Source organism: Colobus angolensis, unplaced genomic scaffold (assembly GCF_000951035.1).
Source record: "Colobus angolensis palliatus isolate OR3802 unplaced genomic scaffold, Cang.pa_1.0 Scaffold46, whole genome shotgun sequence".
NCBI classification, from domain to species: Eukaryota; Metazoa; Chordata; class Mammalia; order Primates; family Cercopithecidae; genus Colobus; species Colobus angolensis.
In genome coordinates this window covers 6,340,781-6,354,052 of record NW_012118043.1, presented here as the reverse complement: position 1 = coordinate 6,354,052, position 13,272 = coordinate 6,340,781, and the positions used below count along the sequence as shown (strand labels likewise).

Here is a 13,272-nt window from a genome sequence, read left to right as displayed (position 1 = left end):
GAGACATTCTCATGGCATTATAATTTTAATACATAGAAATAGTTATAATAAACATTAACCCAGCTGAAGGAGAGAAATGCATTAATTTCATAACATGTTCAGCTCTATAAGATGTTAGCTTTTCAGGCTCCACAGGGGCTCTGGAACTCTGGAACTCACATAGACTCACTCCCACTGTTTCAAAAGAGAAAACTGCAGCTTGGAAGGGGAAACAGTAGCTGGAGACAGAAAATGGAGAAGTGGGGGAGGTAGAGGGAATTTCGCTGCAGTAATGTAGGCAGTGTTTAAACCAGGAGTAAAGGAAAGAGAAAAGCAGTGCTGCTCATGCATTAGTGAGCAGACCCATCACTTGAGGATCCTGTTAAAATGCAGATCCAGTTCAGGAGGTCTGGGTAGGGCCTGGAATTCTGTATTTTTGAGAAGATCCCAGGCGATGCTGATGGTGCTAGCTCAGGGACCACAGTATGTGCATGGAAGAAATTGCATGGAGGGTTTGAGTTTGTGAATCTGGTCCAATGGAAGCACTGTCTTCAATCTGGCAGTTCTCAGTATTCCCACTCACTGTTTTCCATTCTTCTGCAGGGGAAATCTGTGCGTTCAAGATCCATGGCCAGGAGCTGCCCTTTGAGGCGGTGGTGCTCAACAAGACATCAGGAGAGGGCCGGCTCCGTGCCAAGAGCCCCATTGACTGTGAGTTGCAGAAGGAGTACACATTCATCATCCAGGCTTATGACTGTGGTGCTGGGCCCCACGAGACGGCCTGGAAAAAGTCACACAAGTGAGTGGCCTGCCAGAGCCCTCTGGACGCTCCTCCTTCCCCTGCCCACCCCACTTCATTCACATGCTGCTCTTCAGATATGTTTATCCCCTTGTCACACCATGGTGCTCCAGCTTTGCTCAACTGTTCGCCAGTTTCCTGGTCCCATGCAGGCATCTTCACAGTCTGCTTTCTACACCTGGAATATTCTACTCCCTCTTCTTCACTGGAAGATATTCCTGTTTCACCCTCAGGTCTGAGTTTAGGTGTCACTTCTTCCAGAAAGCCTTCCCTAAGCCGGCCCACTTCCGCAGACCTGGTCAGGACCTTTCCCTGGGCCTCTGCAGTGCCAGAAGCTGCTCTCTTTCACAGCACTTTTCACTATGGGTTGTCACTGCTTTCTCCCTTATGAAGTTCATCTTAGAGCCTAACAGAGTAAGAGGGGTTAAAGTCTTACTGAATGAAGGAGTGGATGTATAGAGGGAGGAATGATCAGTAAACCTGTTGCCTAAAGCTGGGGCAGAGGGAAGGGCATAAAAGTCTCTCTGGGATGGATTCATCTCACAACGTCAGAGCAAGGGTAAGTAGAGAGTCTCCAGTGAGAGGAAGGATGGTACGCTCAGACAACTGCCTCAACCAGCTGGTGGTTTCTCCTTTCACTTGGCCTTGGGACCTCAGTCAGTGCCCCCAGGAGGTGCAGGAGGTTGGTATGACTCTTTCTTTACCACCATCTCTTCCTTTCTGTGTGTGGTCCCAGGGCCGTGGTCCATATCCAGGTGAAGGATGTCAATGAGTTTGCTCCCACCTTCAAAGAGCCAGCCTACAAGGCTGTTGTGACGGAGGGCAAGATCTATGACAGCATTCTGCAGGTGGAGGCTGTTGATGAGGACTGCTCCCCCCAGTACAGCCAGATCTGCAACTATGAAATCGTCACCACAGATGTGCCTTTTGCCATCGACAGAAATGGTGAGTGTCCTCAGAGGACCCCCGTGGGATCAGGAAAACAAATCCACCACCTCCACTCTGAAGGCCCAAAAAGGGCTCTGAATGTGTTTGGCAAGTTATGCCTCCCTTGCCATGTTAGGTCTAAGCTCCATAACCCAGAACTCAGTCCCATGCTTGAGGGAATGGCCTTATCTGATTAGCAGCCCGGCCATGTCTAAAACACCCTCAGGAAACCTCAGAAACCTATTCACTCAATGTAATCTGTACAACTCACAGTGCCACACATCTGGATACTGAAGATGGTTGTTTTCCTGGTCAAATTTTCCAGTTGTCATCCAGAAGTGAGTCATGCCATCAGCTTGGCCATATCTGGGTCTCTTTCCTATGTAATAAGTCGTAATACCAGCCCTATTGCCCCCAGGTGAAGAGATGCTAACAGAGGAAGTGGGACTTTTGAAATACCTTCTAAACCATAGATTCATTCAGAATTTTTTTTTTTTTTTGAGGTGGAGTTTTGCTCTTGTCGCCCAAGCGACAGTGTCGCTTCAAGTACAATGTCATGCTCTTGTCGCCCAAGTACAATGTCATGATCTTCACTCACTGCAACCTCCACCTCCTGGGTTCAAGTGATTCTGCTGCCTCAGCCTCCTGAGGAGCTGGGATTACAAGCGTGCACCATCAGGCTCAACTAATTTTGTATTTGTAGTAGAGATGGGGTTTCACCATGTTGGTCAGCCAGTTTTGAACTCCTGACCTCACATGATCCACCCACCTTGGCCTCCCAAAGTGCTGGGATTACAGACGTGAGCCACCACGCCTGGCCTCATTTAGGATTTTATAAAGCTCTTGCCAATGTCCTTTTTGAGAATTTCAACCCCAGTGAGAATGAAGAATGAAAGAACCCTCCCACGATAATGCAATCCCAGACTGAGCAAGACTGAAAGCATTCCTATAAAGCCATTTGGACATTTCCCCATCACCATGAATAGAAAACTCATTGTAGTATAAACACCACAACCAGAGGCCCAACAAACTCAGCCCACTTTAACTGTAAATTCCAACACCTTCAACACCTAAAATCAAGTGTAATTATTTGCCAAGTACATTGTTTAATTATTAGTGTGAGTTTGTGGGTGTTTGTATGTTCTTCCTGCTTTGTTTCCAATAAGATTTAAGTAGCACACAAAGACGCAAAAGTTGCCAAATTCAAACTCCATTCACTCTGTAATTATTTATTGAGTGCCAGGCATGGTGCTGAATACTGGAAAGGAGATAGAGTGGAACTCAAAATAGACATGGGCCTGTCCACATACAGCTCATCATCCAGTGGAAAAAAATAGAAAATCCAGTGGCAGCAAGGGTGAAGTTGGTGCACAAAGCATGCCATGAACCAGGGTTGGGCAACAAATTAGCTCTGTACCTCCTGATAGCCAATGTCTAGAGGAAAATAGCCTCAGCCACCTGCTTGTACACCTTCAGGAGAAACCGAACACTTCTTGATGTTGAGACCAGGTAGAAACTTACTCTATGGCACTGTCTTCTGCACCCTGCAACTGTGGCAGATGCCATAGGGGCTAGAAGCCAATTCCTGTCTTTAAGTAGCTTAGGATTAGTTCCTGTCTCATTCCTGTCTTTAAGTAGCTTAGGATTAGTCTGGGAAGACAGAACTAATATTCATAAGACAGAAAAAAGAATAAGATAATTTCCCTCTAAAATGCTAAAACATGGGGAAAAGACAATTACATACCTAGACACCACGAGATAATTGTACAGGCCACAATGTCAATGCACAAGCAAGTAAAGGAGGAAATATAGGACTTTAATTAAAGTTTGGCTCAAAACTAAGAAGAAGGTAATTTTAATTAGTAGAACCTGTCAGAACCATTCCCTGATAGTTTCTCCCACAGGCTCTGTGAAATGGCTAGCCTGTCCCCACCACAGAGGCACACATGTGCACACACCACTCCGTAAAATATAGAACAACTTCTTTGTATTTGTCTCCTCTGGGTTTATTTTTCTATATAATCAATTGTGCAGCATATTCCATAAAAGCTTTGGAATTTGGGGAGTGACAAGTCCATGGTGAATAGCAAGACTAGACAAGTGGAGGTATCTATGCTCAGTGGTCAAACTCTACTTGGCCTCCTGCCCTAGTTCTGAAGAGCCACGGCTCAGTGAGAGATGAGATGCAAATTCTTTCTTTGGAGGGTAAACTGCCCCAGTCATGAAGATAATTACTCACCTTGATGAGCCATTTTGCTAACATATGCCAATTTATTTCCCTGGCTGTCTCATTAAAAGTGAGTAATGGACCTTTGCCAGGCCTCTGCCTCTGATGCTGGTTTACAATCTAAGATGAAGAGGAGAATGGGCACTCTCAGGGAGTGTGGGCCCCTGATAGCGAGGTGTACAGAAGCAGTCCTCCAGGTAATGAAGCAGGACCTAGGGGCAGACACAGAGATGGCTCCCATTCTAATGAGTTTTCCAATTGGCCCTTATCCATCAGTTTCTCTGAGCGACCTTTCTGGTTCCTTGAAGAAGTATTTTGCATGCTCATAAGGAAAGTGCTGCTGAATTTAGAGCCTGCTCATCGAGGCCTAGGTTTCCCCTACCCCATGGCTTCAGATAGATGTCTCCTGTCCCCTCCAACCTTCCAGGCTCTTTGCTTGTGGGGTAAAGAATAGCAGCAGGGAGAATAGAAGACACAGGGTGGAGTCAACCTGACCTGGCTTTAACCAGAGACTCACCCTCTTCCTGCCAGAGGCCTTCAGACTCCCTCCCTTTGAATTCCTCCCCAGGAAATTATGGCATTATCAGTCCTTACCTCATTGTGGGGTTGTGAGTACTCAAGGAGAAGCAGTGTGTGGGGATAATGTTTGCTACAGGGTATCTGCATACAGAGAGCACTCAATTAATGTGCCACAATTATTAAATATTTACCTGGGTGATTGGGACATGAGATTTCTTTACCAGGCTTAAATTATGAGCAGGTAACTATGAGTTCATCACATCACCTTCCTCTTGGAAAGTTCTGGATCTATTTGAGATGGCCTCATCTGCTAGCTAGTTTTTCTGAGATAAGCAGAGCTTGGGTCCTCAAAATTGAATCCTAAAACATAAAGAGCTAGCCTAATAACACTGTTACAGTGGTGATAGAGCTTGGACTCAACCCGGGTCTCCTGAGTGTGAGCCCCAAGGCCTTTCCATCAGATGGCACCTCCCTGATGATAATTTACAGGGTGTATGGCAGTGGTGTTTAAGTTTGCAAACACAAAGTATGGAGCAATGTCAGCAAAAAGGCAGAGAAGGAGATCCCAGCCTTCATTCCCCCACAAAGTACAATCAGACAGCTATCTATGAAAGAACATAGCTGTAGGAGAGCTCAGGAGTCCAGTTGAGAAGATACAGCAACACAATGTAAGAAAAATAATGAGAATAATTGCGCAAAAAGAGTAGGAAGAACAGTTTCATCTTGCATGCATCAGCTCATCCCCTAGACCAGCATTGCTTAGCACAGAGAGAGAACTCCTTAGCTCAAAAGTTACCCTTGAAGAGAAAACATAATGGGATGAAAAACCAGTTTCCTGAGATTTCAGGACACTCCCCCAAATGACCTCTTTCAGTTTCACCCCACCCCAAATAGCTGGGGAGATCAGCGTGACTGAGACATTTGGAGACATCTGGGAACAAAGAAGGGTGGCGCTATCAGTATCAGCCATGTTGCAGGAGCCACCAGGGTCCCCAGTGGCTGCTCTGCATAGGACCCCAGCTGTCTTCTACCCTCAGGGTCTTGACAGCCTCACAGCCACCACACACCCCTGACTGGTTTTCACTGCCAAGGAGCCCACAGTGTTTACTATTATGGAACTCAGCAGCTTCTGCCACTGAGGAAACCAACATCCAGTACAGCCACAGGGGCCCCTCACAATTTTTGCTGAGGACCTCACAGTTTTTCACTTTTGCAATTTCTAGGTGCTTGAGTTACCACCTCTCTTCTTCCCCTCTCCCCAAAGCTTCCCTAGCACTGCCATTGGAGACACCCCAACCCAGGAACCTAGGGAAGCCACTACATGTATGCCCCAAAATGGCCTGGGCTCCAGCCAAATATCCACCTGTCACCACCACGTGTGTACCTGTGACTAACCCCTTGGCTGTGTGTACCTGAGCAGCTGGCCCCAACTCCCATCACCAGGTCTTACAGCTGAAAATATGTCTGTATCTGGCTTCTGTGCCTACATGCATTCTTAACCACCAGCCCTGGCTCCTACAGCTGTACACGCGCAAACCCCAACTTTTGTCCCTGGCTCCCACCACAGTGCTTGTACCTGCAGCTCACCCCTGCAGCTGCATACATGTACACTTCCAGCTTGATCCCCATAGCTGCAAATGCATATGTAGCTGGCCTGACTCCTATTGGTGACCCCCACCACCACATGGGTGCCTGCAGCTGGTCCTTACAATTGCACACATGTATACCATGAGCCTTGACTGCTATAGTCATGTATGTACATGCCATCAACCACCATATAACCACAGTTGGCTCTGCCCCAGCCATAACCATAATGTGCATGTCCACAACCGAGTATGAACACACCAATGGCCCTGACTGCCCCTGCTAGGTGCACCAGTCCTTTGTTACTGGACCCAGGGCACCACTGAGTATACCTACAGTCCTGTCAGACACTGTGGACCTCCCACAGCCTTTGCCACACCAAGGTGCACACAGTTGCAAATGTTACAGACCACAGCTCCTGAACCAATGAAACATTGCATCCCTCTCTAAGACCTGGAGCCACCATACACTAGGCACTAAGCATGGTGCCACAGTGCTGTCCAGCATTACCCTTCCCCACCCTCATCTACCCATAGGTGAAGGATTTTCCTTAATAAATCCAGTTCATAAAGTCTGGAAAAGGTGATTGTTTCTTCAAATGCTCAGACACTTACACAAAACTACAAGTATCATGAAGGATCAGGGACATGCAGTAGCATCAACGAAACACGATATACTGTCAGTAAGTAACCAACTCCAAAGAATAGCTATTGAATTCCTGATAAGAATTTGAACTAAATTGTTCTAAAAAACTCAATGATCTACAAGAGAACACAGATAAACAATTAACTAAATCAGGAAAACAATAGAAGAACAATACCAGAAGTTCAACAAAGCGATAGAAAATATAAAAAGAACCAAACAAATTTTGGAGCATACAAATACAATAACTGTATTTTTAAAATGCAATAGAGAGCTTCAGTAGCTGACTCAACCAAGCAGAATAAAGAATAAGCAAACTTAAAGACAGGTCATTTGTAGTTGTCCAGTAAGAGGAGAAAAAAGATGAAAAGAATAAAAAAAAATCAAGAAAGCCTACATAAGGTAAGCAACACTATCAAGAGAGCTTATATTCATGTTATGGGATATTTATATGGCTAAGAAAGAAAGAAAGGGGTAGAAAGCTTATTTAAAGACATAATGGCAGATATGTTCTCAAATATGGGGAGAGATATGGACATCTAGATACTTCAAGCTTAAAGTTCTGTAATTACGTTCAACCACAAAAGACTTTGCCATGACACATTATAATAAAACTGTCAATAAATCAAAGACACAGAGAATTTTGAAAGCAGAGAAAGAAAAAAAAAGCATATATCATATACATGGGAACTTTACTGAAGCTATCAATGGATTTCTCAACAGAAACCTTGCAGGCCAGAAAAGAATTATATATTTATGATGCTGAAAGAAAAAGGAAGAAAAAAAAACTACCAACCAAGGGTACTTTACCTGGCAAAGCTATTTTTCAGAAATTAAGGAGAAACAAACACTTTCTCAGACAAACAAAAGCTTAGGGAATTCATCACCACTAGATCTGCCTTACAATAAATGATAAGGGGAGTTTTTCAAGCTGACACAAAAGGAGGCTTTTTATTAATACAAAATCATATGAAGGTATGAAACTCACAGGTAAAGATCAGTATATATTCAAATTCAAAATATTAAAATACTGGCTAAGGTGATATGTAAATCACTTGTAACTCTAAAGGCTAAAAGACAAAAGTATTAAAATCATTATAGCTAAAATGACTTGTTAATGAATACACAATATAAAAACATAAATTGTGGCACAAAAATATAAAATGGGGGGAATAAAAGTGCAAAGCTTGTATGTGCATTTCATGTTAAGTTTTTATCAGCTTACAATAGAGTGGTGCAAGCATAAAATGTTTTATAATATGTAAGCCTTAGTAACCACAAAGTAAAAGCCTGTAGTAGATACATAAAAAAATAAAGAGAAAGGAATCAAAGCATACTGCTACAGACAGTTATCAAGTCACAAAGGAAGACAGCAAGAGAGAAAGAAAGGAACAAAAGATCAACAAAACAACCAGCAAAGGTTGATAAAATAGCAATATTAAGTCTTGACCTATCAAAAATTACTTTAAATGTAAATGGACTAAATGCACCTATCAAAAGGCATAGAGTGGATAAAACAAGACCCAACTATATGATGCCTACAAGAGATTCACTTCACTTTTAAAGACATGCAAATAATAAAAGTGAAGATAGGATAAAAGATTTTGTACAAATAAAAACCAAAAGAGATCAGTGGTAGCTATACTTATATCAAACAAAATAGCCTTTAAGTCAAAAACTGCAAAAAGAGACAAGGTCATTATATGATAATAAAAAAGTAAAATCATTAAGAAGATATAACAATTGTAACTATATGTGTACCCAACACTAGAGCATGTAAACATATAAAGTAAATACTAACAGATTTAAAGGGAGAAATAGACAACAATACAAAAATAGTAAGAAACTGCTTTCAACAATGGATAGAGCATCAAGACATAAAATCAGTAAGGAAACACTGGATTTGAACTGTTATACTTTAGACCAAATGGACCTAACAGACATATACAGAACACTTTATCAAACAGCAGCAGAATATATAATACACATAGAACAGTCTCCAGGAAGATCACATGTTAGGTCATTGTTTTCAATGAAACTCTTCAAGTTTCTCTACCAAGTTAGCTGGTAGCTACTGTGCTCAGCAACCACCGGAAGCTCAGACAAAAGAACATCAGCAGGGGAATTCACCCACAAGGATCCCTTCAAGGCAGCTTTGCCATTAGAAATTAGGCTGTGGGCACAGCTTCAATGATACAACCACAATGTGAAAGTTTAAAAGGTTTTAGTACCTACAGATTCTGGGAATACATGGCATGCCTACAGGTCACACAGAGATCGGGAAGTGCAGGCTGGTAGAGAAAAAGAGACCCATGGGCCAATGTTTTTATTCAGTTCAAAGCATTAATTAAACACTTTACCCATGGGGAGATTTGTTTTTGTGTTTTGAGATGGAGTTTTACTCTTGTTGCCCAGGCTGGAGTTGCAATGCTGCAATCTTGGCTCACCACAACCTCTGCCTCCTAGGTTCCAGTGATTCTCCTGCCTCAGCCTGCTGAGTAGCTGGGATTGCCGGCATGCACCACCATGCCCAGCTAATTTTTGTATTTTTAGTAGAGACGGGGTTTCTCCATGTTGGTCAGGCTGGTCTTAAACTCCTGACTTTAGGTAATCCACCTACGTCAGCCTCCCAAAGCGCTGGGATTACAGGTGTGAGCCACCACAACCAACCCCATGAGAAGTTTTAATTGTTGGCTTTAAAGCAAACAGGCATGAGTTCTAGGAGGTCACATGTTCACTGAAAGGTAGTCACTGTGGCATATCTGCACAGTCCATGCAGAGTATGGTGGGCAGCAGGACCAGGCAAGTAGGCTGTATCTAGCTGTCCCATAGGGAACTGGTCACCAGGAGGCTATTGTATAAGGCAGTTGTTTGAATTAGCCACACAGAGAAACTTGGAGATGTGGAACTGGAAACTGTGTTAAGAGTGCCTGAGTCCTGCTTCTGGTATGGGGAAGTCTAACTAATATTCAAAATGAATGCCAAGGTAACATAAAATTGTAAGCATTCACTACAGCCATAAAGTCTTAAATTTAAAATTTAAATCATATAACATATTTTTCTCAACCATGATGGTATGAAACGAGAAATCAATAGCAGGACAAAAAACTAGAAAATTCACAAATATGTGGAATTAAATAATGTGGTCCTGAACAACAAATGGGTCGAAGAAGAAATCAAAAGGAAAATTTAAAAAATATCTTGAGGCAAATGAAAATGAAATCACAATATGTCAAATTTTTTCAGATATAGGAAAGGCCATAAAGGGAATGTTATAGAAATAAATGCCTAAATTTTAAAAGAAGAAAGATCTCAAATAACCTAATGTTATACATCAAGGAACTAGAACAAGAACAAACTAAACGCTAAATTAGTAAAAGGAAGGTAATAACAAAGGTTAGAACAGAAATAACTGAAACAGCAGAAGACAGTATAAAAGATCAATGACACCAAATTTTTTTTTAAATAGATAAACTAGCTGATAAACCTTTAGCTAGGCTAAGAAAAAAACAGAGACAAGACTCATAGAAATGAAAGAGAAGACATTACAACTGATACCACTGAAATAATTTTCAAAGGATGGTAAGAGACTGCTAAGAACACTTTTATACCAACAAATTGCATAACCTAGGAGAAACAGATAAGTTTCTAAAGACATGCAACCTACCAAGACAGAATAATAAGGAAATGAGAATCTGAACAGACCAATAATGAGTAAGAAGACTGAATTCATAATAATAGTTTTTAAAAATATCCTATCAAAGAAAATCCCAGGATCTGATGGATTCACAGCTGAATTCTACCAAACATTAAAAGAACTAATACCAGTCCTTCTCAAACTTCCAAAACATTGAACAGAAGGGAACACTTTCAAACTCATCTTATTAGGCTGGCATTACCCTGACATCAAAGTCAGACAAAGACAGTACAAGAAAAGAAAATTATAGGCCAATATTTCTGATGAGCTTAGATGCCAAAATAGTCCTCAACAAAATACTAGCAAACCAAATTCAACAGCACGTTAAAAGGATCATACACCATGATTAAGTGGGACTTAGCCCTGGGATGCAAAGAAAGTTCAACATACACAAATCAATAAATGTGATATTCTACATTAACAGAATGAAGGACAAAGATCATATGATATCTCAATAGATGCAGAAAAAGCATTTCACAAAATTCAGCATCCTTTCATGATAAACATTCTCAACTAATAATGTATAGAAGGAATGTCTTCAACACAATAAAGACTGTATATTACACGGCCACAGCAAACATCATACTCCACGGTGAAAAGTTTAAAGCTTTTTTCTCGAAGGTAAGGAATAAGACAAGGATGCTCACTCTTGCCACTTCTATTCAGCATAGTACTGAAAGTTCTATCCAGATCAATTAAGGAAGAAAAAGAAATAAAAGGTACTCAAATCAGAGAGGAATAAGTAAAATTATCTGTTTGCAGATTACATGATTTTACATGGAGAAAACCCCAAAGACCCCACCAAAGACTGCTGTAACTAATAAATAAATTCAGAAAAGTTGTAGGATACAAAAGCAACATACAAAAATTATTTTCATTTTTGTACACTAACAACAAACTATCCAAAAAAGAAATTTTTAAAAATGCATTTACGATAGCATCAAAAGAAATAAAATACTTAGAAATAATTTAAGGAGGTGAAATATATGTACACAGAAAACTATAAAACATTGATGAAAGAAAATGTAGAAGACACAAATAAATTAGAAGATATTCCATGTTTATGGATTGGAAGAATCAATATTGTTAAAGTGTTCTACTCAGGAATCAAAAACCAAATACTGCACATTCTCACTTATAAACGCGACCTAAGCCATGGGTGTGCAAAGTCATACAGAATGGTATAATGGACATTGGAGACTCAGAAGGAAAAGGATGAGAAGTGGGGAGGGGTAAAAAAACTAACCATTGGGAACAATGTACACTCTTTGGGTGATAGGTGCACTGATATCCGAGACTTCACCACTATACAATTCATGTAACGAAGAAACCACTTGTACCCCTAAAACTATTAAAATAAAAAAATGTAAAAATAAAATGTACTACCCAAAGCAAGATACAGACTCAATGCAATCTCTATCAAAATTACAATGGTAGTTTTCATAGTAACAGAAGATACAATCCTAAAATTCATATAGAATCACAAAAGACCTCAAATAGCTAAAGCAACCTTGAACAAGAAGAACAAACCTGGAAGTATTATACTTCCTGATTTCAAACTATAAAACTGTATTGCAAAGCTATAGTAATCAAATCAGTATGTAGCTGTCATAAAAACAGACACATAGACCAATGGAGCAGAATAGAGAACTCAGAAATAAATTCACACATATGTAGTTAGCTAATTTTCAACAAAGGCACCAAGAATACACAATGGAAAAGAACAGACTTGTGAATAAATAGTACTGAAAAAAACTGGATACCCACAAGCAAAACAAAGCAAAATTGGACGCTTCTGTTACAGTATATACAAAAATAAATTCAAAATGGATTACAGACTTACAAATAAGACCTGAAACTATAAAAACCCTAGAAGAAAATATAAGGAGAAGGCTCCTTGACGTTGGTAGTGGCAATGATTTTTTAATTTGATAGCAAAAGCATAGGCAACAAAAGCAAAATTAAACAAGTGGCACAACATCAAACTAAAAAGCTCTGCATAGCAAAGAAAGCATTCAACAAAATGCAGAGGCAACCTACAGAATGGGAAAATTATTTGTAGACCATATATGCAATAAAGAGTTATCCAAAATATATAAGGAACTCATATAACACACAATAGCAAAAAAAAAAAAAAAAACCTGATTTTAAAATGTGCAAAGGACCTGAATGGACATTTTTCCAAAGAAGGTATACAAAGAAGGTCAACGTACATACAGAAAGATGTTCAATGTCACTTACTACCAGTAAAATGCAAATCAAACCCTCAATGAGCTATCACCTGACAACTATTAGGATGATTACCGTCAAAAAGTTCATGAGGAGAAGCATTGGTGAAGATGTGAAGAAAAGGGATTCCTTGCAGACTGTTGGTGAAAATGTAAATTGGTACAGCTATTACAGAAAACAGCATGAATGTACCTCAAAAAATTACAAATAGAACTACCATAGGTTCAGCAATTCCACTTTTGGGTATGTATTCACAGGGGGAAAATAAATAAATATCTTGAAGAGATAGTTGCACTCCCGTATTTATTGCAGCATTATTCACAATAGCAAAGATGCAGAAACAACCTAAGTGACTGTTGACAGATGAATGGATAAAAATATGTGGGAGATACACACATACAATGGAATATTATTCAACCTTAAAAAAGAAGGAAATCCTGCCATTTGCAACAACTTGGATGAACCTGAAGGACATTGTGCTAAGTGAAATATCCCAGACACAGAAATACAAATGCCTCATGATATCACTTATATGTGAAATCTTAAAAGGTTGAACTCATAGAAATAGAGAGTAGAATTGTGGTTGCCAGGGTTTAGGGAGGGAGTGGGGGAAAAGAGAAGATATTGATCATAGAATATAAACTTTAGTTATAAGATGAATAAATACTG

The 13,272-nt window shown here is 40.4% G+C and overlaps 1 protein-coding gene across 1 annotated transcript in view; it reads left to right on the top strand.

Annotated features, from left to right (window-relative positions):
* CLSTN2 (calsyntenin 2) overlaps positions 1-13,272 on the top strand; it is a 639,619-nt gene that overhangs the window by 485,112 nt on the left and 141,235 nt on the right. The window contains exons 3-4 of the mRNA XM_011958111.1: positions 583-778; positions 1,515-1,723. Of these exons, the coding sequence (XP_011813501.1) occupies positions 583-778; positions 1,515-1,723 (405 nt within the window). The remainder of the gene's footprint in view (positions 1-582; positions 779-1,514; positions 1,724-13,272) is intronic.